The sequence below is a fragment of a genome, unplaced genomic scaffold, assembly GCF_019419815.1.
Source record: "Pyrus x bretschneideri cultivar Hongxiangsu unplaced genomic scaffold, Pyrus_bretschneideri_v1 Contig5, whole genome shotgun sequence".
Taxonomy (NCBI): domain Eukaryota; kingdom Viridiplantae; phylum Streptophyta; class Magnoliopsida; order Rosales; family Rosaceae; genus Pyrus; species Pyrus x bretschneideri.
The window spans coordinates 11,869,103-11,895,586 of record NW_025999787.1 but is presented as its reverse complement, the minus strand read 5'-3'; the positions used below and the strand labels follow the sequence as shown (position 1 = coordinate 11,895,586).

Sequence of the window (26,484 nt, the reverse complement as noted above, 5' to 3'; positions counted from 1 at the left end):
GGTTTCCGGTAACCTCAATAGTTTCACTGATCCATTCATGTGCTAGTCGAACTCAAGACATGCTTAGTCGCACCAAAACAAAGAGGGTCACTGTATGGCGATGTCTTGATCTTTGCTTAGTATAGGTTTGTTGTATCTATTGTCATTATGATAAATTTATAATTGTGCACTTGTTTTGATGGTAACGGTATAGGATGTAATACTCTTATGTGTTTGTGTGAATTTACCTCCAAATCAGGAATTTGGTGACTAGAGTTTATGCACCCATATTAGCACCGCTTGTAACTATTTGTTCATTAACGGGACCATGCTATCTGATCAAAATCTTATGCTCAAGGATAAATTAAAAAGGAACTTTGGTTGTTCCATGTGTGGCAATATTAATAAGATGGGTGGTATAAGGGCATTGGTGGTAATTTACATATTAGCCAGTGATGATGTGATGTTACTGTTATTTATTTACCTATTTTGTATGGTATAATATTAATAGCAAACGTTTTTCATGATTTTTTTAACACAATCATATATTTACATAAATGGTGTGAGATTAAATTAGTTTCAAACTTGCGATTCATGAAATTTGAATCTTACAACCTTTTACTTATAAGTGAATATAAATTAATTATACGAATGTGCCACTGAGACACTATTTTTTTAATATAAAGTATATCGTAATTCAAACTAATTAAGCTTTGAACAAAAATATCCAAATTCAAGTGCATTAAAAAGAATACATCCTCTATACCCAAACTGATTAACTCAAAAGTCATAACTAACACATCAAGCCTCTGAAATTCTAATCTAACGGCTCAGATTTCATATCACCCAAAAGACCTCATGTGACAAACGTTATCCGGGTTATATTTCGGCTCCATCTGGCCCAGTGACCTCCTTGGCCCAGAATTATGGAGTCCCAGATAAGCGTTAAAAAGCGCATCCAATCCAAATGCTCCTCAGAACCCAATCGTTATCGCTCTTCATCTTCAACCAATCAACAACAGAAACCAGAGCGCATAAAACCCAAGCATTTCAGATCAAACCCACCAAGCAAGATTCGAAGTTTGACATTTTCGACGACCCCACGATGCGTTCTTCATCCAAAACGGCGAGGAAGCTGCAGGTGGCGTCGCCGGTGCCGGCGGACATCGACATTGCCAACTCTGTCGAGCCTCTCCACATCTCTGAGATTGCAAAAGAGCTTAATCTCAGTCCCGATCACTATGATCTTTATGGAAAGTACAAGGCCAAGGTTGGTCATTTGATTCGTTTAGTTACTAACTGGTTAGCGCTCGAGCATGTCTGTCCGTGTAATATGTTCATTTTCTTCATTGGTATGGAAATTTTTTTGAAATTTGATTTATCTGGGTTTATTTTATGGGAACTACAAGGCCAAGGTTGGTCTTTTTTCGTTTACTTATTAACCGGTTAGCGCTCGAGTGCATCTGTATGTGTAATATGTTCATTTTCTTCATTGGTATGGAAACATTTTGAAATTTGATTACTTGGGTTTATTTGATGGGAGATACCAGGCCAAGTTTGGTCATTTGACTCGTTTACTTACTACCTGGTTGGCGCTCGAGCGCTTCTGGATGCGTAATATGTTCATTTTCTTCATTGATTCGGAAAGATTTTAAATTTTGGATTTGCTGGGTTTGCTTTGTAGGTTTTGTTATCAGTGATTGATGAACTGAAAGGATCTGGAGATGGTTATTATGTGGTGGTTGGAGGGATTACTCCTACCCCTCTTGGAGAAGGCAAGTCAACCACTACTGTTGGACTCTGTCAAGCTTTGGGTGCTTTTCAGGATAAGAAGGTTAATTTATCTATTTTTTTTTTTTTTTCGGTATCGAAAATTTTGGGCATACGTTGGTTTTCCCTTTTTATGTTTTCCTTTTTTAAGCAGTTGATCTGGAACATTTAACTGAATAATCTAGAAATCTGAATTGTGTTTACACCTCTTTGTTACGAAAATTCTCGAAACAGAAAGAATAAATTCAGAGGTTACAGTGATTCTTGCTTTGTGTTATTGGTTGTACTTGGTGTTGCTTTAACTTTTTATGTCAAGAAACTGAGGCTAAACGTTAAGGTTGGTGTGTTTAATTGGTGAGGAATGCTCGTAAGAAGGAAAGTGTCGCTGAGCAATACACTGACAAGCATTGAAAAAAAGATTCGTTGTGATTGTCCTTTGTTATTATGATGTTTTATATGCGTTTTTAACTTTAAATTTAGTTCATTCTGTTTTCCCCTTGTTTCTGTGGGTAGAAGTTAAAAGTTTAGTGGTCTCAACACGGTCTCTTCTGACCAAGAAGTTATCAAGCTGTTTCGAGGCACGGGCCTTGGCCCCTAGTCCTGTTTGCTGCATCTGAAGAGAATTTGTTTTATGAGGAAAAAACTAAACTTTTGGATAAGTTCGAACTTTATCAATTAATTTTCGACTTTGTTTTCAAAATGAAAACCTAAGTATTTTAAGCTTATCTTGTATTTATCTACTTTGCTGTTAAGTTTTCTTTCAAGTATTGCAGTTTATATGGAAGACTTAAAACCACAGCAGGTCCTGCAAAAGTAGACACATGCAGCTTTTCCATATTACTTCTTGTTGCTAATGGAAATTTATATTGTTATGAAGACTTAGATAAATATTATTTCACTGTTGACAGCTATATTTGTATGGTCCTGATCCTGTATTCTGTCCTTTGTGACAATAGGTTGTTACTTGCCTTCGTCAACCATCACAAGGACCAACTTTTGGAATCAAAGGGGGTGCAGCGGGTGGTGGTTATAGTCAGGTGATCCCAATGGATGAGTTTAATCTTCACATGACAGGAGATATTCATGCAATAACAGCTGCAAACAATCTTCTGGCTGCTGCCATTGATACTCGGATTTTCCACGAGGCAACCCAATCAGATAAGGCTCTACTGAACCGGTTGTGTCCACCAAACAAAGAAGGAAAACGGAGTTTCAATGACATCATGTTTAGACGTCTAAAGAAGCTTGGTATCTCCAAGACCATGCCCGAGGAGCTTACACCGGAAGAAGTTAAGCAATTTGCTAGGCTTGATATTGACCCAGATTCCATCACATGGAGAAGAGTAATGGATATAAATGATCGGTTCTTGAGGAAGATTTCAATTGGCCAAGGCCCTGACGAGAAAGGGATGGTAAGAGAAACGGGATTTGATATTTCAGTTGCCAGTGAAATAATGGCAGTTTTGGCCCTTACAACATCTCTAGCGGATATGAGGGAGAGGCTTGGGAAAATGGTGATTGGAAACAGCAGGGCCGGTGACCCTGTAACTGCTGATGATCTTGGTGTTGGAGGTGCATTAACAGTGCTAATGAAGGATGCTATTAACCCTACATTAATGCAAACTCTTGAGGGAACCCCAGTTCTTGTTCATGCGGGTCCTTTTGCAAACATTGCACACGGGAATTCCTCTATTGTGGCTGATAAGATTGCACTGAAACTGGTAGGACCAGGTGGGTTTGTAGTCACAGAAGCGGGTTTTGGTGCTGATATTGGTACTGAGAAGTTCATGAACATAAAATGCAGATATAGTGGTTTAACACCACAATGTGCAGTTATAGTTGCAACTATAAGGGCCTTGAAAATGCATGGTGGCGGGCCTGATGTTGTTGCCGGGAAACCTCTTAACAAGGCCTATGTAACTGAGGATGTGGCTTTGGTTGAGGCGGGTTGTGTGAATTTGGCCAAGCATATTTCAAACACAAAAGCCTATGGAGTGAATGTTGTTGTTGCTGTGAACAAGTTCTCAACTGATAGTGAAGCAGAACTAAATGCAGTCAGAAATGCAGCATTGGCTGCTGGGGCATATGATGCCGTTATTTGCACTCATCACGCCCATGGTGGAAAAGGAGCGGTTAGTCTCTTCATCCCATTAACTGATTAGTTTTTACTTCTCTTGTTTACCTGCTGCTGGATAGTACTCTTGGAAACTTCTGCTATAATCTCATATTTGTTCCAAGTATTCCATCTTGTGTGTAGCCTTCAACTGCGGTAAATGGTTGTCATAATAAATGAAGTTTACTGTGATCTGCAGGTGGACCTAGGAATTGCAGTTCAGAAAGCCTGCGAGAATGTTACACAACCACTGAAGTTTTTATATCCTCTGGAGTTTAGTATTAAAGAGAAAATAGAAGCAATAGCCAAGTCATATGGCGCGAGTGGTGTTGAATACTCAGAGCAGGTAAGCTTACGTGCTATTATTCTTCAATTCGGTTGACACTATTTATTCAATCTCTCTTGCTCTCCAATTCATTCATAGATAGACGAGCATTTCCAATGCCAATGGTACAACTATTCCTCTTGTTTTTCTCATTAAAGAAAAGAAATATGTACTGTTTGCTGCAAACAGAACATCAACTTGATTCTTCTACAACCTTTGCAGGATAGACATTTTATTTTCTCTTTTCCCTTATCTTTTGATACCACTGAAGCCAAAGTGTCGTAAACTTTAAACCAGCATAGAGGTTTACTCGACATGCTTATGCTTATTGATACGAGTTTCCTTATTTGTGTGAGTAGGCTGAGAAACAAATTGAGATGTACAGCAAGCAAGGGTTTTCTGGTCTGCCCATATGCATGGCGAAAACCCAGTATTCGTTTTCACATAATGCTTCTGAGAAAGGAGCCCCCACGGGATTCGTCTTACCGATAAGGGATGTAAGGGCTAGCATTGGAGCTGGATTCATCTATCCTTTGGTGGGAACAATGAGTACAATGCCAGGTCTTCCAACTCGCCCTTGCTTCTATGACATTGATCTTGACACCACAACCGGAAGGGTCATCGGTCTTTCTTGAAGATAGTTCTGCATTTGGCTCTCCATTTGTTCAAGCTTCTGTTGTTTATGCTTTCTTGTTGTGCAAGTTTTCTGTATCACTAGTTATTGATTTTGCAAATAAAGAAATCTCTGAGGTTAATAATTATCTTATTGTATGGCAAGAGTTGTTTGAATACAACCACGCATTGTTGTTTCAATGCCTAGTTCAATCTTGTGACAATTGATGATATCTATAACAGTTGGGCCGAAGTGCTTTCATTTTTCAGAGTGGTGCTAACTATAACGTAATCGTATATCAACCGAAAAAAACAGACAAACAGAAACGGTTGACTTTCCAAAAATAAAAAATAAATAACAAAAAGAGAACTCTCGAACTTGATCACTGCATGCTTACATCCAAAAATAGCCAGTATTACCGAATTAATAATTAGTTAACTAATTAACCACAACGTTAACAGAAAAAGTTGCAATAATTCTCACAACAATTGAATCAAACCAACTCCAAAACTCCGTTGCGTCTTCTCTACCATCTCCTTCTCTCTATTTTGAGACAATTACGGTTTGCAATTAAACCAGACTCACATCCCTGTCCTCGGTTAGTTTTCATTGTAACTTACAGTGCAAGTAATACCTTAACCGAAAATGAAACAATCCAAGTTATATAACAATGGCTGGATTCTCCTTGGTCAAATTCAATCAGGCATCATTTGCTTGCAAAACCAATATCAGAGTCAGTGACGGCGGTCTGTCCTCGGCCCTCAGTCGCACACATCTCAGTTAATCCGGATTCGAACATAACCATGAGCATCACAAGCCCGCCTTCCATGAAGCACTCATCACCTACGAAAGCAGAGCCGAAGGCCCCTTGCTTTCAATCTTGTTCTCCAAAAGAAAATCCATGGCCTTCGCTTATGTATTCATGTTTGCCTTCATTGCCTGCACTTTCTTTTTGGTTTTCAGCCCGTCTCGCCAAAACGGCCCTCTTCCTCTCCGCTTCAAGAACCTGCTTCATGCCTCCTTCTACTCTTCTTCTCAGAACCCTAATGCACATTTGGAGCTTTCTCGGAGAGACCCTTTTTCCAGGAAACCTAATTTTTCCCCACAGTTTTATGAGATTGCAAGTTTGAAGGGTCATAAGGTGGATAAGCACGAGATTGGTCTCTCTCAATTTCCGAGAAAAAACGAAAGCTTGAAGGGAGATAATAACAATGCTCAATCATCCAACCCCATTCTTTTATTGTCCAACAACACGGAAATTAAATTTTCTGGGAAAATGGAGGGTTCCAGGAGAAGAACCGAGACCAAGAAGCATGCACATTCACATTCTCCTTCGAAAGATTCAAATGGAAAACGTGGCTCGAAGAAGAAAACTGATAGTAAAAAGGTGTCATCTAAGAAGCAAGGGAAACAGAGTGAGTTGAAGTCCAAGTTGATGAATGGCTGTGACATATTTGATTGGAAGATGGGTGAGAGATGATTCGTACCCACTTTATGCTCCGGGGTCTTGTCCTTCGATCGATGAGCCTTTCAATTGTTTTCTGAATGGAAGGCCAGACAATGGATACGAGAGGTATAGATGGCAACCAAAACGTTGCAATATCCCAAGGTAATTAATTTGCGGACTTTTCTACTTATAATTGGAGTACGCTTTGTTCATACTATGTTTTATTTGCTTTTACTTCTAACCCAAGGTAACCTCTAAGAGTGTTTATACTTCAAGTTGCTCTAAGTTCAAACTGATTTTCGTAATGGCGTGCATTTATATCGCATTTGCTACATTGGTTCTGTTAATAAAGCTTGTTGGTTCCGGTGTTGCGCAGGTTGAATGGTAAGAAGATGTTGAGATTGTTGACGGGGAAGCGTGTGGTTTTTGTCGGCGATTCTCTCAACAGGAATATGTGGGAGTCTTTGCTATGTGTTCTTAGAAACTCAGTGGATGATAAGAACAAAGTCTATGAAGTTTCTGGTAGGCAAGAATTTCGCACAGAGGGCTCTTACTCCTTTGTGTTTGAGGTATGACAGTTTCGATTTCATAGCCTCAAATTCTTCCTTCTTACCTTTTGGCTTTGTTGGTCTTAAGTAATATTAATGTATTTGTTCTTGAATGGATCAATAGGAGTACAATTGTTCCGTGGAGTTCTTTCAATCACGGTTTCTAGTTCAAGAGTGGGAGATGCTGGAACCAAGTGGATCAAAGAAGGAAACGCTTCGCATTGATTTGATTGAGAGATCCTCTGACAACTACAAAAATGCAGATGTTCTCATCTTCAACACAGGTCACTGGTGGACTCATGAGAAAACTTCCAGCGGGTAATTCTCCTGCTCCAATTCACACTCTGTCATGGATTTTTGGAAAGTAGTCACTAGGCAGCGAAGCTAAAATATTTTTAAATCTTGCAGGAAGGGTTACTATCAAGAGGGTAGCCATATTTATGGTGAACTGAAGGTTGACGATGCATTTCGCAAAGCTTTAACAACATGGGCTAGATGGATCGACACCAATGTAAATCCTAAGAAAACTGCTGTTTTCTACCGGGGCTATTCACCTTCTCACTTTAGGTACATTTTGAAGACATGAAATATTTCACCTTGGTTAACAAATGTATTGCATCTTGCTAATTTTTTAACTCGCAGAGGTGGAGCTTGGAATTCTGGAGGGCATTGCCATGGCGAAACAAAGCCAACTACCAGCTTGGCATCCACAGAATATGGAGGAGAGTATCCAACAAACATGAAAATCTTAGACTCGGTACTCAAGGGGATGAAGACGCCAGTCAACTATCTGAACATTACAACAATGACTGATTTTCGGAAGGATGCTCATCCATCGATTTACAGAAAGCCGAATTTAACTGAGGAGGAGCGAAAACCGCCTATGATCCAGGATTGCAGTCACTGGTGCCTCCCTGGCGTTCCTGATACGTGGAACGAACTTATATATGCTCAACTCCTCAAACGTAACCAGAAACAACATAGACAGAAGAAAGAGCAAAATCAGAGGACAACTTCTTAAATATGGAGAAAAAAAATTATATAGTATACGTATTTGTTGGAAAGCTTACCATATGGAGAATATCGAACAAGTATGCTCGATTGTATGGATAGAAACGAAGGATAAGAGCAAAAGTTGTAGACTTGTTGTTAGGCAAGAGGTGGGGCAATGTGGTTTAGTGAAAAATTGTGTTTCCAGTTGTGGGATAGAGGTGGTGAGGGAAACAGGATTTAGCCCTTGCGTCCTCTCTGGTGCATTTGAAGGAGAGGCTTGAAAAATCGGTGACCCAGAACAGCGAGTGCTGGTGATCATGGTGGTCGCAGAAGCTGGTTTTGGTATTGAGAAGGTCATGAATATAAAATGCTGGTATAGTACTGGTTTAACGCCACAATGTGCAGTTGTGGTTGCAACTTTAAGAGCCTTAAAATGCCTGCGTGACTGAGAATGTGGCTCTGGCTGAAGCCGGTTACTTGAATTTTTCCCGGCATATCTCAAACACGAAACACTAGAGTGTAAGCGTGGTTGTTACTGCAACAAATTTTCGATTGATAGTGAAGCAGAACTAAATGCAGTTAGAAATGCAGCATTGTGCAGCCGGGGCATATGAGCACTTAATTATACTCATCATGCACTTTGTGGAAAAGAAGCGGTTAGTCACTTCATCCCATTAGTCTTATTATTGGCAAAAGGAATTGGAAATCAATTTCTTGTATCCGAAGAAATGAGTCACCATTAATATCGACACATCTGAGATCGCCAGCCCTTCGGGAGTTCCTCTATTGTCTTCTTGCTTGCATTGCAGATCCTACTAAAACTTTCAATCCCAGTTTTATACCGTGGTTGGAACAACGAGCACAATGCCGGATTCACATTGATCTTGACACCACCTATCGGAAATTAGGTTATCAGCCTTGCTTGAAAATCAATGTATATGGCTTTCATATGCTCACTGAAGCAACATTTTCCGACGTCCATCAAACGAAAGCCGGCCACCGTCTCTTCCCCCTTACAAATTACACTTCTGCAAACTTATGTTATTGTGCTCTTTGATTGCTATGTCAGTTTTTTGCATTACCAAATAACAATGTCATAAATAAAAACAAATTTTTGTGTCACCTTTTTTAGCTTTGTTATGTACAAATGCTGTTAAAATTTTAACACATTATAATTTCCTCCTTCAAACATTGACTCCACTCTTTTTTTAACTATTATTAAAAAGAGGGAGAAGATTCGAAATTATTACATTAATTTAAAGAATGAAAGTTTCAAACCCAAAATGCATGTGGGGTTTGAAGCGTCTCGGGTTCGAAACATCGAATCCACTCTGCATGCCACTTTTACTACGAAAAAGGGCACCACTTTAATTTTGTTTTACTGTCAATTCTTTCATGATTTCACTTTAATTACATAACATTTAATTGATAATACTCAAATGATAAAAATATTAATTCAATGTTACAGCATTTATCTTGGTATTCTAATGAAAGAAAAAAAAATAATTGAACTCATACTGCTATCACATTTATGATATGGATAAGGTATTTCACATTAGTTTAAGTGGGTATAATACTTGTATATAGAAATCAGACAACTTGAGTTTAATATTTATAACACTACTGTTATACTAATGTGAGTTTACTTCGTTAATATCACACTTATGAATGTAATATATCACAATCATAAGTTCAATGTATTGCTATCACACTCAAATTTTTTTTTTCTTACAAAAAAAAAAATGCCACTTGTTCATAAATTATTATTACATCTGGATTTTTTTAATGGTCAATTACATCTGCATTCTTATGTTGAAAAATAGCAACTTTCAATTTTCCAAAAAAAAAAAAAAAAAAAAAAAAAAAAAGCAACTTTCAACTGTGCAACTAGACTAACCGCCAAACTGAAAAGTGGCCTAGACAGCAGAAACTGTAAGGAAAAGCAACTCTTCCACCGACACGGGTCACAAGCTCTCAAACAATGGCGGATTCCCCAAGCCAGACAACCCCACAACCCACAAAGCACCGCCACTCCCCCACGATCCCAAGACCAGAGGCGTCCTCCAAACCCTCTCTTTCTTCCCCACTCTTCTTCCCCTCCAGAAGAACCGCCGCCTTTGCCTATGGCTTCTCGTTCTTCTGTATCGCTTGCACTTTCTTCCTGGTTTTCAACCCATCTGGCTACTCTTTCCCTTTCGGCTTTAAGAATATCTTCAAAACCCCTTTTGAACTTTCCCGGGAAACCCCATTTTCCTGGAAAGCTGAATATTTCCCGCGTTTGGATGAGAGTGGAGGTTTGCAGTCTGATCCTCCGATGGCTAGTGCGCAACGGCCGGACCCAATTCTTTTCTTGCCCCAAGAATCCAATCAGACTTCGTCCCAAAACACTACGATTCAAGTAACTGGGAAAATGGGATTTTCCGGGAAACTGGAGGGTTCAAGAAAAAATGAATCTTTTGGTAAAGATTCTGATGGGGTTTTGGGGCAAGCAGTGGCATTGACCTCGAAAAAGAGTGATGATGCTAATGAGGCATTGTCGGAATCTGAGAAGCAGAGCAGTCAAACTCAGCCCGCTTTTGAATTTTCGAGGGATGATTGTGACCTATTTGATGGAATGTGGGTGAGAGATGATTCGTATCCGCTTTATGCGCCGGGTTCTTGTCCTCTTATTGATGAATCCTTCAATTGTTTTCTTAATAAGAGGCCGGATAATCGCTACGAAAAGTATAGATGGCAACCCAAACATTTGCAATCTTCCAAGGTGCAGGGCTGTTTTGACTTCTGATTTAAAAGCATGTTTGTTTACACACTGTATTGCATTTGGTTTTGCTTCTAAATTAAGGTAATTTTGCATGACTAGTTCAACTTCTAAAGTTAGCAGTTTTAGGAATTTGTGCTTGTTATGGTTGTTTTTCATAAGTGCAAATTTACTTGTTTGCAAATTAATCTTGTGAGGATCAATATAACAATTACTTGTTATGACAGTTTAAAATTCACCCTGAATTTCTGTTTTTAAAAACAACGGAGTTTCGTTGTGTGTACTAATGTGTCTGCGTGTGTATGTTTATGTTTTATGCTTATGCATTCCATGTATCGTTTTTGTTGAATAAAGCTTGTTGGTTCAGATTTGGTGATGCTGGTTTCTGGTGAACTTTTTGTGCAGATTGGATGGTAAGAACATGTTGGGACTATTGAGAGGAAAGCGACTGGTTTTTGTTGGGGATTCTCTTAATAGGAATATGTGGGAGTCTTTGCTATGTCTTCTTCGAAATTCAGTGGATGACAAGAGTGGAGTTGTTGAAGCCTTGGGTAGGAGCGAATTTCGTTCAGAGGGTTCTTACTCTATCGTATTCAAGGTATGTTCACTATCCGTTGTCTCTGACTTGGAATTCATAGCCTGATAAATTCTTCCTTCTCTCCATTGGATTTGTTTCGTTGTTGAATTTCATTTTGACAAGAGTGAATTAGATAGTTCACAACACGAGACCCGATATAATTTGCTAATGACTTGAGATTTCCAATTCAAAAGTAGAAATATTTACATGTTTATTTTGCTGGAGTGGATGAATAGGAGTACAATTGCTCAGTGGAGTTCTTTCGATCGCCATTTCTAGTTCAAGAATGGGAGATGGCAGATGCAAATGGATCAATAAAGGAAACGCTTCGCCTTGATTTGATTGAGAGATCCTCCGATAAGTACAAAACTGCAGATGTTCTCATCTTCAACACAGGTCACTGGTGGACTCATGAGAAAACTTCCAGAGGGTTAAACTCATTCTCTCTCTCACTCTATGTCATTAATTAATTTTTGGAACTCGGAAATACTAAATGAATATAGGAATCTTGCAGGAAGGGTTACTATCAAGAGGGTAGCTACATCTACGATGTATTGAACGTTAAAGAGGCATTTCGGAAAGCTTTAACGACATGGGCAAGATGGGTGGATACCAACTTAAATCCTGAGAAAACTATTGTTTTCTTCCGGGGCTATTCGCCTAATCACTTTAGGTACGTAGACCACATCCAGTACTTTTTTACTTTTAAAACCTCACGGTTCGTTCACAAATATACAGGCATCTTCATAATCCTTTTACCCTTTGCAGAGGTGGAAGATGGAATTCGGGAGGGCAATGCCACGATCTGATAGAGCCACTTGCAAAGGAGACAACTAGAGGAAAATATGCATCAAAATTGAGAATATTTGACTCAGTAATCACGGGAATGAAGACGCCAATATTCTATCTAAACATTACGAGAATGACCGATTTCAGGAGGGATGCTCATCCATCGATTTACAGAAAGCAGAATTTTACAGAGGAGGAGAGGAAATCACCTTTCAGATACCAGGATTGCAGTCACTGGTGCCTCCCTGGTGTTCCTGATACATGGAATGAGCTTCTATATGCTCAGCTCGTTCGACATAACCAGAAGCAGCAACAACAGCAGCGTCAAGACCAACAGCAACAGAAACCCTAGATAAATGATTAGACAGATGCCTTGTATAGATGGGATCATGTCAAAATAGTTTTGGAGAAAATGTTTTCTGTTGTATCTTTCAGTAGAATTGTAGGAGGAAACAAAATGACGTGATATTCTTTGTAAAATCGAGTCTCGGTAATATAAGCTGATAACATCTTTGTGCAAATTGAAGTAAGATGATAATTGTGAGTTCTGTCATATAAGTTCAAAGATGAGATCGTTGCTCTCGTAGCCATGATCGTCACAACCATCATACGAAGCAAAAGCTTAGCTAGGTTTACGATTACACAACCTTGATTATTTCAAATAATGCTCAATACCAGAGTAGCAGAAGATCCATATTGTACGGTGTTAAATAAACAAACTGGTCCACATGAAGCAAGTGAATGAGATCCGTCAGTAGACTCAGCACAGCCTTAGGAGAAAGACTTAACTACCACCAAATAGGCGATCGTGATGGTATTCCAAACTAATTTCGTACTACATGTGAGCGATATTTATTTAGAAAATAGTCACAATGGCGTACACGTTACAGCTGTAAATCCTTCTCCAGCCCCCTGCAAAGAACACATGAAATATGCATATATGAATCTCTACGGTGTGTGTGAAGGAAATAAAATGCTCCAATGAAGCAAGTGAGATCACTCAGCACGGCCCCAGAAGAAAGACTTGCCTACACCGATTATGCACATCTGATCTGACCATTGTGTTAGTTTAATTTGTAGAAATGAAACTAGGGGTTTCAAAAATTGAGGAATATTCAGCAGCATAAAGGTGATGTTACCACTAGTTATAGAAACATGGGGGCCTTTGGATTGTTTGATGGATGTGTTTTGAGTCAAACAATTACTAGAAGAGCATAGAATATCCATTATGTTGGTTTATGATGAACTTTTGCAGGTTGGATGGTAAGAACATAATGGGATTATAGTGAGGAAAGCGCCTAGTTTTTGTTGGTGCGTGATTCTCTTTGAGGGAATATGTTAGATCATCCATCTGTCTGTGTCTTGTTAGAAGTTCAGTGGATGATAAGAGCGGAGTTGTTGAAGCCTCTTGTAGGAGCAAATTTCGTACACAAGGATCTTGCTCGTTCATATTCAAGGTATGTTGTTCATTAGCCATTTCGTTACAAGCAGAGTGAATGAGAAAGTTCGCACCACTGGACACAATTTGCTATAACTTGAGATTTCCAATTCAAACAAGTAGAAATTTATGTTTGTAGTGGAATGGATCGATAGGAGTATAGCCATTCGGTGTAATTCCTTTAATCACCATTTCTAGTTCAAGACTAGGAGATGCCTCCAAGTTAACTGAGTTTTTTTTTGCCATTCTTTGTAAGAAACTAATAAAAAGAGTTTGAAAACTTTCAGTTTTAATGATAAAGACAAAATAAAGGGTAAATTAAATAGTGCTAGAATTGACTTTTTAGTGTAAAAATGTGGTTTTTCGTTAAAATGAACAGTACCGTGGGCTTTTCATTAAAACTCCCTTCTTTGTAAGCTGAAAAAAACTCAAGAACAAGGACATGCAGAGACAGGCCTGAGGATACCCGCCCTGATACCATGTGGAAAAATGATAAAGGTGTGTGTGTGTGTGTGTGTACATATATATTCAATAACATTTCAATTATATGTCACACTGATTACAGTGAGGACGTCTAAGTAGCAACAAGGAGAAGATGTACACACCACAACTTTCTCCTTAAGTAAATGATTTCATGAATTAAGAGTGAAACAAATATAGATGAATTAAGGCAAATGATTTCATGAATAAGAGTGAAACAAATAATTAACTAGTTTTACATAACCTTAATTAATTTAATTAATATTCAGCTACCAAAGTAGCAGCTGATCCATATGAATCTCCATTAACCCTACGGCAGTTCAATCGAATCTCTCCATCAGTACCGGTCAAGGGGCTTATATTCCCCATTTTAATCATGGATTCCACGAAACTCTCAAAGAATGCGCTCTGATTAGTGCTGAAGTTGTTAACAATGCCGATGGTATCAGCCCCGCTAGTTGAAAACAGCTCCTGATCGCTTTGGAGCAAGCCTTGCTGGACTTGAAGATTCGAGAAATACTTTGCATCAAAAGTGTCGGGCGTTACAGGATCCAAATTGGTTAGCACACTGCTATTCCCATTCTGCGGGCATATCTGACTCAGTGTTTCTAAGTAGGTTGAGTTCAAGGTTGGATCAGGACTGCCTGTGCCGCTGAAGTTATACAATCGATTGGTGAAAGATTGACATCTAGCACGCCCAAATGTGTGAGCACCTGTCAATTTTGCATGTCAAATTTTGTTAATATAAAGTAAAGCAACATAGTGAAGATATTTTTTTTATTTTTTGTAGCCGTGCGATCTGCTTGCTTACCAGATAGTGCAACCAGATCAGTGGTGTTGAGGCCTACAGCTAAGAAGTTGGCCTTGAGTCCATCAAGTGTTAAAGTAGGAGCTGGAATGGCTAAGTTGGCAGCCGTGCGATTCGCTGTTGTGCTATCCCTTCTTCCTAATAGCACTGTCCATGAAGGACCTCCAGACTGTAACCATAGATTAATTACTCAATTACAAAATCTCATGACACAAAATGCTTTAAATTGTTGTTGAAGCTTGAAATGTATACCAAAGCAACAGATTCTTCGGCAGCAATGGCGAGAATATCAGCACAGGAAACGACGGCGGGACAGGCATTCTCCAATGCAGTCTTGATACTGTCCACAACATCAAATCCTCTGACTGAGTTGTTATTTGGAAATGCTGTTTTTTCGCTGTCTATGGTACTGGTAGAACTGGTACTGTTGTCCAACAGAATTGATCCATCGCAACCCTGAAATAGAATCAACAAGTTCTTTTCATCTCAAAATTGCACGTTTGGAATTTCACTTCTTCTGAAGTTCTATAAACAAAGAAGCAGCTGCTAATAAAAGCACTTTTGTGCTTAGGCATTGTTCCGAAGTCCTGTAACATAGAAGCTGCCATACATACAAAGTAATCCTGGTTGGTATTTCAAAGTTGAATATTTTATTCAGCTTAAATCTTTGAAAAACTAAAGCATTGCATCTGTTGTTATGATATATTTTCAGGGAAATTAATATTAATTCCATATGGATAAAAGGAAAACAAAACATGGCAGATCTTTTTGTGCTCCAACTACAAGTTCTATTGCTACATTTGAATTAAAAGGGTTCTTTACAACTATGCCAGTCAAAACTGTTGAGAATGAGTCTCATATTGATGGGGGAAAGAACCTTGCATGATCTTATAAGTAGTGGTTTATTTCTCATATTGCTAATTGGTTTTATGGTAGAACTTCAACTTTCTTAAAAAGCTATCTTAAATAGTCAAAACACTTAAATCTCCTTTCACTATACACTAAATAAGCATAATACCATAAATCGTACTGGGGCACTGACTACCGAGGCCATTCTTAAACCAAAATGCTGGACTGGAATTCGTGATAAGAACACCGGCCAAAGAAAGATTTGTAACAAACAAAGGGATCAGAAGCAAAGAAATGAATATACATTGACGAAGCAATCGTGGAAGTGAAGCCGAGTGAGGCTGGCAGCAATCCGGGGATCGGTCTGCAGAGCCTCTTGAATGACTCCACGCACAATGCTGGTGGCATTCGGGCATGATTCATCATAAAACGTAGGAGTCAACTGAGCACCACATCCTGCACTTGCACACAAGATTAGTAATATTACAAAATATATTTGTAACAAAATTGAGCGCTACAAGAAGAAGGCATTTTCTTAGGTGGTAATCGATTTTTCTAACGTATGTTCATTAATGCATATGTGAGCCAATTAGTAGGTCTATTTATGGAGTGACAGAAAGGGGATTGGCACCAAATTGACAAGCTTTATTGGATATAAAAATGAAAAGCATGTGTTAGGTAGATAAGTCGATCATGGATTTTAAAGGTCAAATTTAACTTTGATAAATAAATATCTAAGTCCCGTTAGCCCTTTACAACCATGATAAGCTGGAATCCAGAATGTGGTCCCTGGATGCAATATAATCTGCCATGTGGAGGATAAAATAATGAGCAGGAAAAAGTTGAGGTTTCAATTCAAAAAGCACCTAATAAGTAGGAGAAATTTTTCCAAGTGCCGGAACATCATGATACATGGTGTTCCTTCACACATTAGGATTTGACATTTTGAATATCCTTCAATTTTATATTTCAATAAATATATAAAACTAAATCCTAATGTGTGAGGGAACACCATGTGTCCCGGCACTTGGAAAAATTTTCCTAATAAGTAGAGGCGTATTGAACTTGAAGTGTGGGCAGATAAAAAACGTTTTTTGATCAATATTGTATTTTGATTGAAATTCAAGCTCCACATTAGAAAACCATGTAATAACCATCACTGCAAGAAAATGAGACAATATTTGCAAATTATCTCTTCTTATTAAAAATGAAAATGAGAGTAATTCTAACATTAGTTGAATAAGTGGATATATAAACTAATGAGTTGAACTAAAGAAGTATCAGAGATACCATTGCACTGTTAATTACACAAAAACGTATAACATCTCTAGAATTTAATGTATATATACTGGAATAGGATCAAAGGACAAACATGTTGACAAATATTTTTACACTTTTTATAAGCACCTGGATATTTATTTACATCAAACGCTTATAGTTAAAGTTAAGATCCTACTAAATGACGGCATTGCTTTAGGTAAAATATTTTGATAAAGGAATTTCATGAAGTTAAAATAGATCCAGCCTTCATCTTCCTCCTCTGCCATTTAGGTCAATAACTCTCCAACAACAAAAAAAAAAAGGTTTGCAATATGCCATTGACGAAATTCATCTTTAACTTTAACGCATCGAATATTTCTTAACATGGCTATATAATACCATTTGTATGCCAAGAAAAAAAAAGAAGCTAAAAGCAAATCCAAACAAGAATATATCTTATATCCCATTCTGAAAATTTATTCTATCTGCCAGGAAAATATGGGTTGCCTTCCTCATTCAATTACAATTTTCCTCCTGAAATAATATCCAATTAACCATCATATATCATATGGTTATTTATTTTGTAGAATTTTGTTGTAAAAAATCCATGTGATAAACATTTTACATGCATATATGGTTATTTGTTTTGTAGTTTTTGTTGCAAAAAATCCATGTTATAAACATGTTACATGCGTATTGTGATGACTTACCACCAAAGCATTAATGGAGGGCTTCCTCCCTCCTTGTTGTTTTCTTTTGCTTTCCTCCCAATTTTAATTTTTTTTGCAACAATATATTAAATAGCAAACAATAAACTCCTCGACATTGTACCATTAATCACATAGTTGGAATTTAAGTGAATCTCCATCCCCCAATCTCCATAGATGTACTTGACTTTGGCTGCGAATCCACAAGATCAGTCAACTAGGCTTCTACGGTTTTTGTTGTTTGAGCGAAATTCTCAGTTTTTATTAATTTTAAGTTTTAATCTTTATTTGTTTAAATATTATATTAGTTATAATCAATGTCATCATTCATGTTATTTAAGACTAAAAGCCTCCACATTATTCTTAATCAAACCCTTTGGATGTTATAAAATTTAAAAGTTCAAAAGAAATATTAATGTAAAAAATATTTATCTCTTGATCGTATTCCATATGTACATGAGTTATTATTTATAGAAATTTAAACTGAATAAGCAAAACGTGGCTAACATCTCTAGAAATTTAACCTTTCTACAATAGCCACTACTTACTTTAATTTTAGTCCTGCATCATGGTCTGGTTTCGTGATGTTATAAGGGGTGTAACGTCATTGCAACACACACCATGCCATTATTGAAGATGAAAGGGTATCTGATGGCCTGCCATGTCCTCCCCTCCTTTTGAGTTTTTCAGGGCTTAGCTGGATGGGAGGTTTAAAGCTTGACCATGTTGCTCTTCCCAGCTTTTCCCTCTTGCCTTTGTCCTTGGGAGCTGCTGTCTCTCTATTTTTTGCTCCTTTTTTCACGTTCTGTTTTTGTCGTTAGCTTGGTTTGGTCCGTACGTGACCTCGCCTAGTTGTCGTGGGATTTTTTACAATATTCCGAGATATCTCGAATGTTTTAGATTTTTTGTTTAAAAATACAAAAAAAAAAAAAAAAAAAATCTAACTGTTAAAACATTCAGAGTTCTATACTCCAAAGCATCCTAAAATTTTTGTTTGTTGTATGACTTCGGATTTTTGCCTTTTTTTCCGAGATTCTCTACGGACTCCATGAACAAACTTTACAATTTCTCCCTTCCATCACAAGAACACTACATAAATTAGACAAATAAGGAGAGATATCATGCTAACCAAAGAAAATCATAACTTGATTACACATACGATTACCTCTAATCCATGTCCAAAGCACACTAATAGGAGCAGTCAAATTACTAAAAATCTGGATAATTAAAATGATATAATTTCTAAAATAGCCCAGAGGTATATAGTGTGTTCTGAAAAATAAATTCACAAAGCATAGCTTTAAAGTTGCCACGGACTCATAACCACCAAAAAAAAAAAATGATTATATGGATCAAAGTCAATGAACTTAAATTGATAAGTAAGTTTTAAGATTAAACATAATAATTTTCGTAGGAATTGGTTCTTTATCGAATTATCACAAAAATATATGCCTTGACTTTAAAGTTTAAACTGGTGGGAATTGGTAGGTAGTATATTGAAGGGATGTGCTATCCACATACCTCATTTTACTTCTCACATGCCTTTTGATAATTTATGTTCATTGATCTTCTTCAGTTTATCCGATCAGACGGTCGAAAATTAAAAAAATATATAAAAAGTAAAATAAAATGTATGAATATCACACCGCTATACTAGAATATCTTAGGAATATATACCTCGACATTAAACTAGTGTACTAGCCCTGCCCAGTGCCCACAGAGTTGTGAGGGGTCTCTGGCTGCTTTTAGGTCATGCAACATTTCTACGCGTGAAAGTGCAGAGCTAGCTTTACTTAAAAGGCAGCACCAAAAGTCCTTCCCCATCTTTCCCCATAAAAAGGGACAGGACTAAAGTAGCGCCACGTTTTGCTTATCGAGTCTCACCTAAAGTAAGGATCATGCCCAGTGTCTCTTACATAAATATCAACAATCAATGATAAATTTATGTATACTAATAAATAATAAATATTAATAAATAATTTAAGATAATATGAACAAAACAAAATAATATTAGCAGATAAACTGAAGATCGAGGCTTGCGTACTACTATGTCCTTGAAACAAAAATTTTATCCCTACTCAATGCTTGTCATGCATATAAAGGCATATATAATAAGCTTCACCTAGATTCAACGGTCTAAGTTAGAATTTCAACACCAGAAAACTTGACTTTTGGAGAATTTCTTTGTGGTTCTCTTAGTAAAAATGTTTGGGATTGTAGAATAATTTTATTTTTCTGTGTTTTAAATGTCATACAGATGAATGTATATAATTTTATTTTTCTGTGTTCTAAATGTCATGCAAATGGATTTATGTATAATAAGTTTATGCCTGAGTCTGTTGATATATTAATTATCAATTAATTAGTACATCTCAAAATCTAACCCCAAGGTTGAGCCCAAGTTTCTTCTCCATGTTCCATCACTTGAATTACTTTTTATAAAGGATAAAACCTTATAAAGTGAGAGAACCTTTTGGTAATGACTAGTATGGAACAATAAAATTTCTACTTAAAATTTCCAACAGTATCCTTGTTAAGAGAGTTTCTTAGTATTGTGTAACAAACGGAGCGAAACTGTAAAAGAAAGTATATATCTCATGATTATATAATTGGACGGTGATGAGCTAGTCGAGTATATATCATTATTGTAAGACAGTCTACGTATTTACCTGTTTAGTTCTGGATCAGACATGCATGCATGCACATGCGTGGAAAAGGTTTGTTCGAAATGATTAATGTGTTGGAAGGTTATTTCGGAATCTTGAAATGCATGCATGGGAAGCAGCAGGGAGTACTAAAATTATAATGGGGCGTATGTTTGCCCTTATTAAGTGTTATTGGACTAGATGGACTAATTATTAGTCCAGTTGTTTGTTCCGTAGTGGTATTATGTTTAATGAGATTAAAGGAGACTTCAAACTCCTTCATTAGGAGTTCTTAGCGAGATCCCCCCAATATCCATGGGATTGCTAAGACCTTGTCTGCTCCGTCTTCGTATGCTCCCTCTCATCCTCTCTTTGCTCTCTGTTCTCTTGAGCATCGATAGCTGCCATCACATCACAACTCGCCAACTCTAGCGAGATCACACCACCAGCCCACCACACTCTCTCCCTCTCTTCTCACCCTGAACCTAGAATTTCGAACTGAGGCAGATCCTACTCTTACCGTCGTCCGTCCAACTCTAGCCGTTTGCTTTGTTGCGCTTCGAACTCGACCTCAGACTTGTCGACTTCGCACAATTGACGGGATCTTGTGAACCCAACGGTGGGTGAGCCACCCAGTGCGCTCGAAGGAATATGGGAGGCCAAAAATGTCGAAGCCACAACGACGTGTTCTCCGCCAAGGGCAGTGGCTTGGGATTCTTGTTTTCATTTGGTTTTGATGTAAATTGGGTTTTGATTTCGAACTGGGTTTGATGTGATCTGGAATTGGCATTTGATTTGCTCTGCAATTGTTTGAATGATCTGCAGGTGTGGAATGAATTTTCGGGAGAGAAGAAGAGAATTTAGAAAAAAGAAAAAGAGATTAAATAATAAAATAATAAAATATATTAGATTAAATAATATTATATTAGAATATGTTATTATCCAGTTTCTTAGTTTAACACTACACCAAATGCTTTATTAAGTTAATCTAGCTTAATTTAGTCTAAATCAGTCCAACTTAGTCCTTAAAATTAATCCAATTCGAGATAATTAGATGCAACAAATGCAAATAGAATTTGTTTAGTACTTAAGTCAACAAGGGCATGCATGCGTGTCTTCGGTTTCTAGTACTAGCTCTTGGGCAAATTTGGCAGCCTCCTCATCTTAATGAGAGAGAATATTGTCCGTGGGTCTTAAATCCTGTTATATTATAATTAATTAAGGAAATTGTTATTTTTTCATTTCAAAAATTTTATTCTACATTCTTCATAAATGTATTTTTTTTTCTTTTTATAGAAAGTTTAGAGTACAAAATAAGATTTTTAGAGTGTCAATAGCAATTTCCTTAATTTAATAGAAATTCTCTTTGTAATTATAGCATGTAGTATAAAAATATGATTTTCAATTGTAATTAGTGTAGAATTTCCACCTCAATAGGAATTAATATAACGTCTATATATTGTAATATTTTTCACACATCAATACAAAGAGTTATAATTCTACATGGAATCACTCGTCTAAGTTTTCTTAAGTCCTGGCTTTCTGCTCTCCCTTTCTTCCCTAGGCCGTCCCATCATTATTCCTCATGGCATCACCTTCTTCCTCTTTACCCGATCAAAATGCTGCAACCTTCCTTAAACTTTCTACCACCAACTATATTGTTTGGGTTAGTCAACTTATCTTATTGGTCAAGATATCTGGAAATATGTCTATGGTTCTTCTCCCTCTCCCCTCCTTTCCCTATTCGGCCCCATGTCTGCTTCAAGGCCCAAGCCCTTCATTCCACAATCAGCATCTGCGCCTGCCTCTGCTGCTTCATATGCGCCACTTTCTGGACCTGTGCCCGTGCCTTTTGGACCTTGTGCACAATCCACATGCTCCAGTACTGGACCCGTCTCCACCACTCCTCCAACCAGCTCAATCTCCAGGCCCGTGCCTCTATCTGAACCTGCTATCAATCCTCCTCCACTGCTTTTTCGGCTGTCACATCTACTCATTCCGTGGTCGCCGTACTAGATGAGCTATAGCAAGTTTTCTCCTCTTAGATTTAATTTTTACTGGATTTCTGCCATCCAAATAGATTTGTTGACAGTTTTAGCTTTTTCTCTGACTTCCTTTTTAGCCTATGTATCATGGGTGGCATGAATTCAACATTTTACAAACTATGCCCACTTATCACAAAAATGTTCTTTCGTAATGCTCATATTTTGTCGACCCTTCAGACATCGTAGTTTCTTTGGTTTTAAACCTTGCAATATATTTAGATATGTTAAGGTCGCCATCTTGTTCATGGCTGGTCAAGTTTTAGAAGCATAACATCTTTCCATTATGTCGTCATGAATCCAGGTTAGATGATTCATTTATGTATTCTTTCCAAATTGCTTGATTCGATACTATTTACAATAATATAAGCTAAATTGGATAGTTATTGAATATTTGTTTCTGGTTTCCTTCTCGGTGCTGAAGATCATCATTCGCAAAAGAAGTGAGCTATGGAAGAGTTCATAATGGACTACTGCGAAGGATTAGAAATATACATATATTTATATTCTTTTTGGGCATTCCATATCTAAAGTTACCTGATGCATAGACCTTAAAAACTTGTTTTATTTTTTATTTTTATTTTTTGCAATTGCTAGAACGACAACAAAGCTTGCAAGACATGTATTTTGTCATGTTGCATGCACAAACAAAATTTATGTGAACTACGTGCTATTTCTATTTCTGCTGCAAAGAAACTATATTTTGTCATTGCAACTTTTGTTAATAGAAACTTTTGAAATCGCCATTTTGATTGTATATTGGCTCTTGATGTCAACTTAATAGAATGTAAATGCAAATTGAATTGCCTATTTTACCGTATCGATTCACCTATCTCTTGGTTTTTCAATTATTTGGAGATGACTGTGTTAATTTGTGGGTTTGTGGTACTTACTCAAGTAAAATGTGCGTTGTCTAGATTGCTGCATTTGAAAATGCGAGTATGTTGTTGCTCCCATTTGAGTGAATTTTTTTGTAGATATTATTCATTGTTGTTGATGATTATAGTTTGAAAACGCGCAGCAGAGAGCTGACAGTTTTTCTAGTAAGTACTAAAGTTGTAATTAGGGAAGGGGTGGGGTGATTGCCTCATGATTGTTGCATTGTAAAATTCACTTCAGTCTCTAGTTAAAATAACACAATACTTCGAAAACCCTGAGATCCCGTGAGATAAGCTGATAATATATATCTTCTTCAAATGGATGTGAAGTCGATCTGTCTTTTATTTAAGTTTACTGAGCAAGGGGACTAGCCATATAAGCTCGAAGGTGAGCTCGGTACTCGTAGTCATGATCATCACAATCATCATATGAAGCATAAAGCTTAACTACTTTTCCATAACATTAAGTTATTTAATTAATTAATACTCAGCTACCAAAGTAGCTGTTAATCCATATGATTCTCCATTAACTCTACGGCAGCTCAATCGAATCTCCCCCTCGGTTCCGGTCAACGGGCTTATATTACCCATTTTTATCATGGATTCCCCGAAACTCTCAAAGAATGCGCTCTGATTAGCGCTGAAGTTGTTAACAATGTCGATGGTATCAGCCCCGCTAGTTGAAAAGAGCTCTTGATCGCTTTGGAGCAAGCCTTCCTCAACCTGAAGATTCGAGAAATACTTTGAATCAAAAGTGTCAGGCGTTACAGGATCCAAATTGGTCAATACACTACCATTCCCATTCTGTGGGCATATCTCACTCAATATTTCTAAGTAGGTTGAGTTCAAGGTCGGATCAGGACTGCCTGTGCCGGTGAAGTTATACAATCGATCAGTGAAAGTTAGACATCTAGCACGCCCAAATGTGTGAGCACCTGTCAATTTTGCATGTCAAATTTTGATACCATAAAGGAAGGGAACATAGATATATTTTTTTTGCAGCCGTCCGATTTGCTTGCTTACCAGATAGTGCAACCAGATCCGTGGTGTTGAGGCCTACAGCTAAGAAGTTGGCCATGAGTTCGTCAAGTGTAAAAGTAGGACCTGGAAGGGCTTCGTTGGCAGCCGTGCGATTAGCTGTTAAGCTATCCCTTCTTCCTAATAGCACTGTCCATGAAGAACCTCCAGACTGCAACCATAGATTAGTTACTCAAATTCCAAATCTCATGAAACAAAATGCTTTAAATTGTTGTTGAAGCTTGAAATGTATACCAAAACAACAGATTCTTCGGCGGCAATGGCGAGAATATCAGCACAGGAAACGACGGCGGGACAAGCATTCTCCAATGCAGTCTTGATATTGTCCACAACATCAAATCCTCTGGCTGAGTTGTTATTTGCAATTGCTGTTTTTTCGCTGTCAATGGTACTGTTAGGATTGGTACTGTTGTCCAGCAGAATTGATCCATCGCAACCCTGAAATATAATCAACAAGTGTTTTTCATCTAAAAGTTGCATGTTTTTGAATTTTGCTTACGTCTTCTGAAGTTCTATTAACAGAGAAGCAGCTGATATAAAAGCACTTTTGTGCTCAGGCATTGTTCCGAAGTCCTGTAACTTAGAAGCTGCTAATATATACAAAGTAATCTTGGTTGGTATGTTTTCAAAGTTGAATAAGTTGTTCAGCTTAAATCTTTGAAGAACTAATTAAACCTCGCATCTGATACTATGGAGATATTTTCAGGGAAACTAATATTAATTCCATTTGGTTAAAAAGGAAAGAAAACATGGACAGATCTTTTTGTGCTCCAACCAAAGTTCTAAAAGACGTTATGCGATAGTTTGGCGGTGGGTTAGAGCCTAACGGCTAGGCGGGGTCCTAGGAGGACTAGACCAATTTAAGCAATTTATTGTATATTGTATAAATAACTGTTTATTTATATTTCAAAAAACACATAATTGTATTGGATATGTAAATTGCAAGATAAAATAACATATAGATTATAAAGTATTAGGACATATTGTGAATATGGGAAACAAGCATATCATGAGTGTTTATCCAAGTATTCAACGAGTCTCTTACATTTTATTGACAGAAATAAAATGCAAAATGAAAGTTATCAATTTTATGTCTAGTGGAAGTCGCAACCTAGGCGGGTTTAGGCGGGCTAAGTGGATGCCTAGGTGGACACCTAAGCGGGTTTAGGCGCACTTTCTTAATTTTCAAACGTCTATAGACTAATTGAGACGGTGACCAGCTGCTTGATGTCTAAGCGGGAATTTTCAGAATAGTGGCTCCAACATCAAGTTCTACTTATTTTAATTAAAAGGGTTCTTCACAAATATGCCCCCTCAAAACTATGTTAAATGGTCAAAGACACTTAAATATCCTTGCACTATACACTAAATAAGCATAATACCATAAATCGAGCTGGTGCATTAACTACTGAGGCCATACTTAAAACCAAAATCCCGGACTGGAATTCGTGATAAGAACACCGGCCAAAGAAAGATTTGTTACAAACAAAGGGCATCAGAAGCAAAGAAATGAATTATACATTGACGAAGCAATCGTGGAAGTGAAGCCGAGTGAGGCTGGCAGTAATCCGGGGATCGGTCTGCAGAGCCTCTTGAATGACTCCACGCACAATGCTGGTGGCATTCGGGCATGATTCATCATAAAACGTAGGAGTCAACTGAGCATCACCACATCCTGCACTTGCACACAAGATTAGTAACATTGCCAAAACATATCTGTAATACAATTGAGCACTATAAGGAGGCATTTTCTCAGGTGGTGTACGATTTTTCTAACATATGTTGATCAATGCATATGTGAGCCAATCGGTATAGGTCTATTTATGGAGTGACTGAGAGAATTGGTAGATGAGAAACACGCGTTAGGTAGATGTCAAATTAACTTTATTTTATTGGTAAAAAGTTCAAATTAACTTAAATAAATAAAAATCTAAATCCTTTTTCTCCTAGAAAAAAGATTTTCTCTGGATTCTTTCTTCTTAATCCATAAAATTAGAGGATCTATATTATTGAAATTTGATCAAACGGTTAAAGTTATTATAACTTTTAAAGTGGACTTCTATTTGTAACTGTTAGATAAAATTTTAGCGATATTGATTTCCTAATTTTATGGATTAAAAAGGGATACGAAAGAATTCATTTCCCTTTTCCCTTTACGTGAACCATGGTGATACACTGGAATCCAGAACGTGGGTCCCTGGATGCAATATAATCTGCCATACGGAGGACAAATGTTGCTACCCTTCCCTCAAAAAAAGGTGAGGTTTCAATCCTAAATTTAGTTAATAATTAGAAGTGTCCTGAACTTTAGATAATAAGTTTTTTAATTCGATCAATATGGTATCTTGATTAAAATTCAAAGTCCAAATTAGAAAACAATGTATAATTATCACCGCAAGAAAACGAGACAATAATTGTAAATTCTCT

The 26,484-nt window shown here is 37.4% G+C and overlaps 5 protein-coding genes across 5 annotated transcripts; 3 read left to right on the top strand and 2 right to left on the bottom strand.

Moving 5' to 3' along the window:
- Positions 1–910: 910 nt before the first annotated feature.
- On the top strand, positions 911–5,068 carry LOC103963993 (formate--tetrahydrofolate ligase). Its single transcript, XM_009376878.3, has 5 exons — positions 911–1,249; positions 1,664–1,813; positions 2,706–3,881; positions 4,062–4,208; positions 4,547–5,068. The coding sequence occupies exons 1-5, from the start codon at positions 947–949 to the stop codon at positions 4,820–4,822; spliced, it is 2,052 nt and encodes a 683-aa protein (XP_009375153.2). The 5' UTR covers positions 911–946; the 3' UTR covers positions 4,823–5,068.
- Positions 5,069–6,076: 1,008 nt separating this feature from the next.
- Positions 6,077–7,816, top strand: LOC103965373 (protein trichome birefringence-like). The gene is given in 6 exon segments (XM_009378429.2): positions 6,077–6,259; positions 6,261–6,409; positions 6,624–6,816; positions 6,920–7,113; positions 7,204–7,362; positions 7,438–7,816. Coding segments are annotated over 6 exon segments (1,257 nt in total).
- A 2,204-nt stretch (positions 7,817–10,020) lies between these two features.
- On the top strand, positions 10,021–12,460 carry LOC103964004 (protein trichome birefringence). The gene is given in 6 exon segments (XM_009376885.3): positions 10,021–10,525; positions 10,527–10,549; positions 10,952–11,144; positions 11,360–11,553; positions 11,638–11,796; positions 11,892–12,460. Coding segments are annotated over 6 exon segments (1,365 nt in total). The 5' UTR covers positions 10,021–10,102; the 3' UTR covers positions 12,265–12,460.
- Positions 12,461–13,991: 1,531 nt separating this feature from the next.
- LOC103964015 (peroxidase A2) lies at positions 13,992–16,145 on the bottom strand. The gene is given in 5 exon segments (XM_009376894.3): positions 13,992–14,543; positions 14,642–14,807; positions 14,891–15,094; positions 15,792–15,979; positions 15,982–16,145. Coding segments are annotated over 5 exon segments (1,050 nt in total). The 5' UTR covers positions 16,019–16,145; the 3' UTR covers positions 13,992–14,088.
- A 7,193-nt stretch (positions 16,146–23,338) lies between these two features.
- Positions 23,339–25,857, bottom strand: LOC103963973 (peroxidase A2-like). Its single transcript, XM_048568965.1, has 4 exons — positions 25,578–25,857; positions 24,292–24,495; positions 24,043–24,208; positions 23,339–23,954 (listed from the first exon to the last, which is right to left on the bottom strand). Exons 1-4 carry the CDS (start codon positions 25,803–25,805, stop codon positions 23,500–23,502), a joined length of 1,053 nt encoding a protein of 350 aa, XP_048424922.1. The 5' UTR covers positions 25,806–25,857; the 3' UTR covers positions 23,339–23,499.
- Between the last annotated feature and the right edge of the window lie 627 nt (positions 25,858–26,484).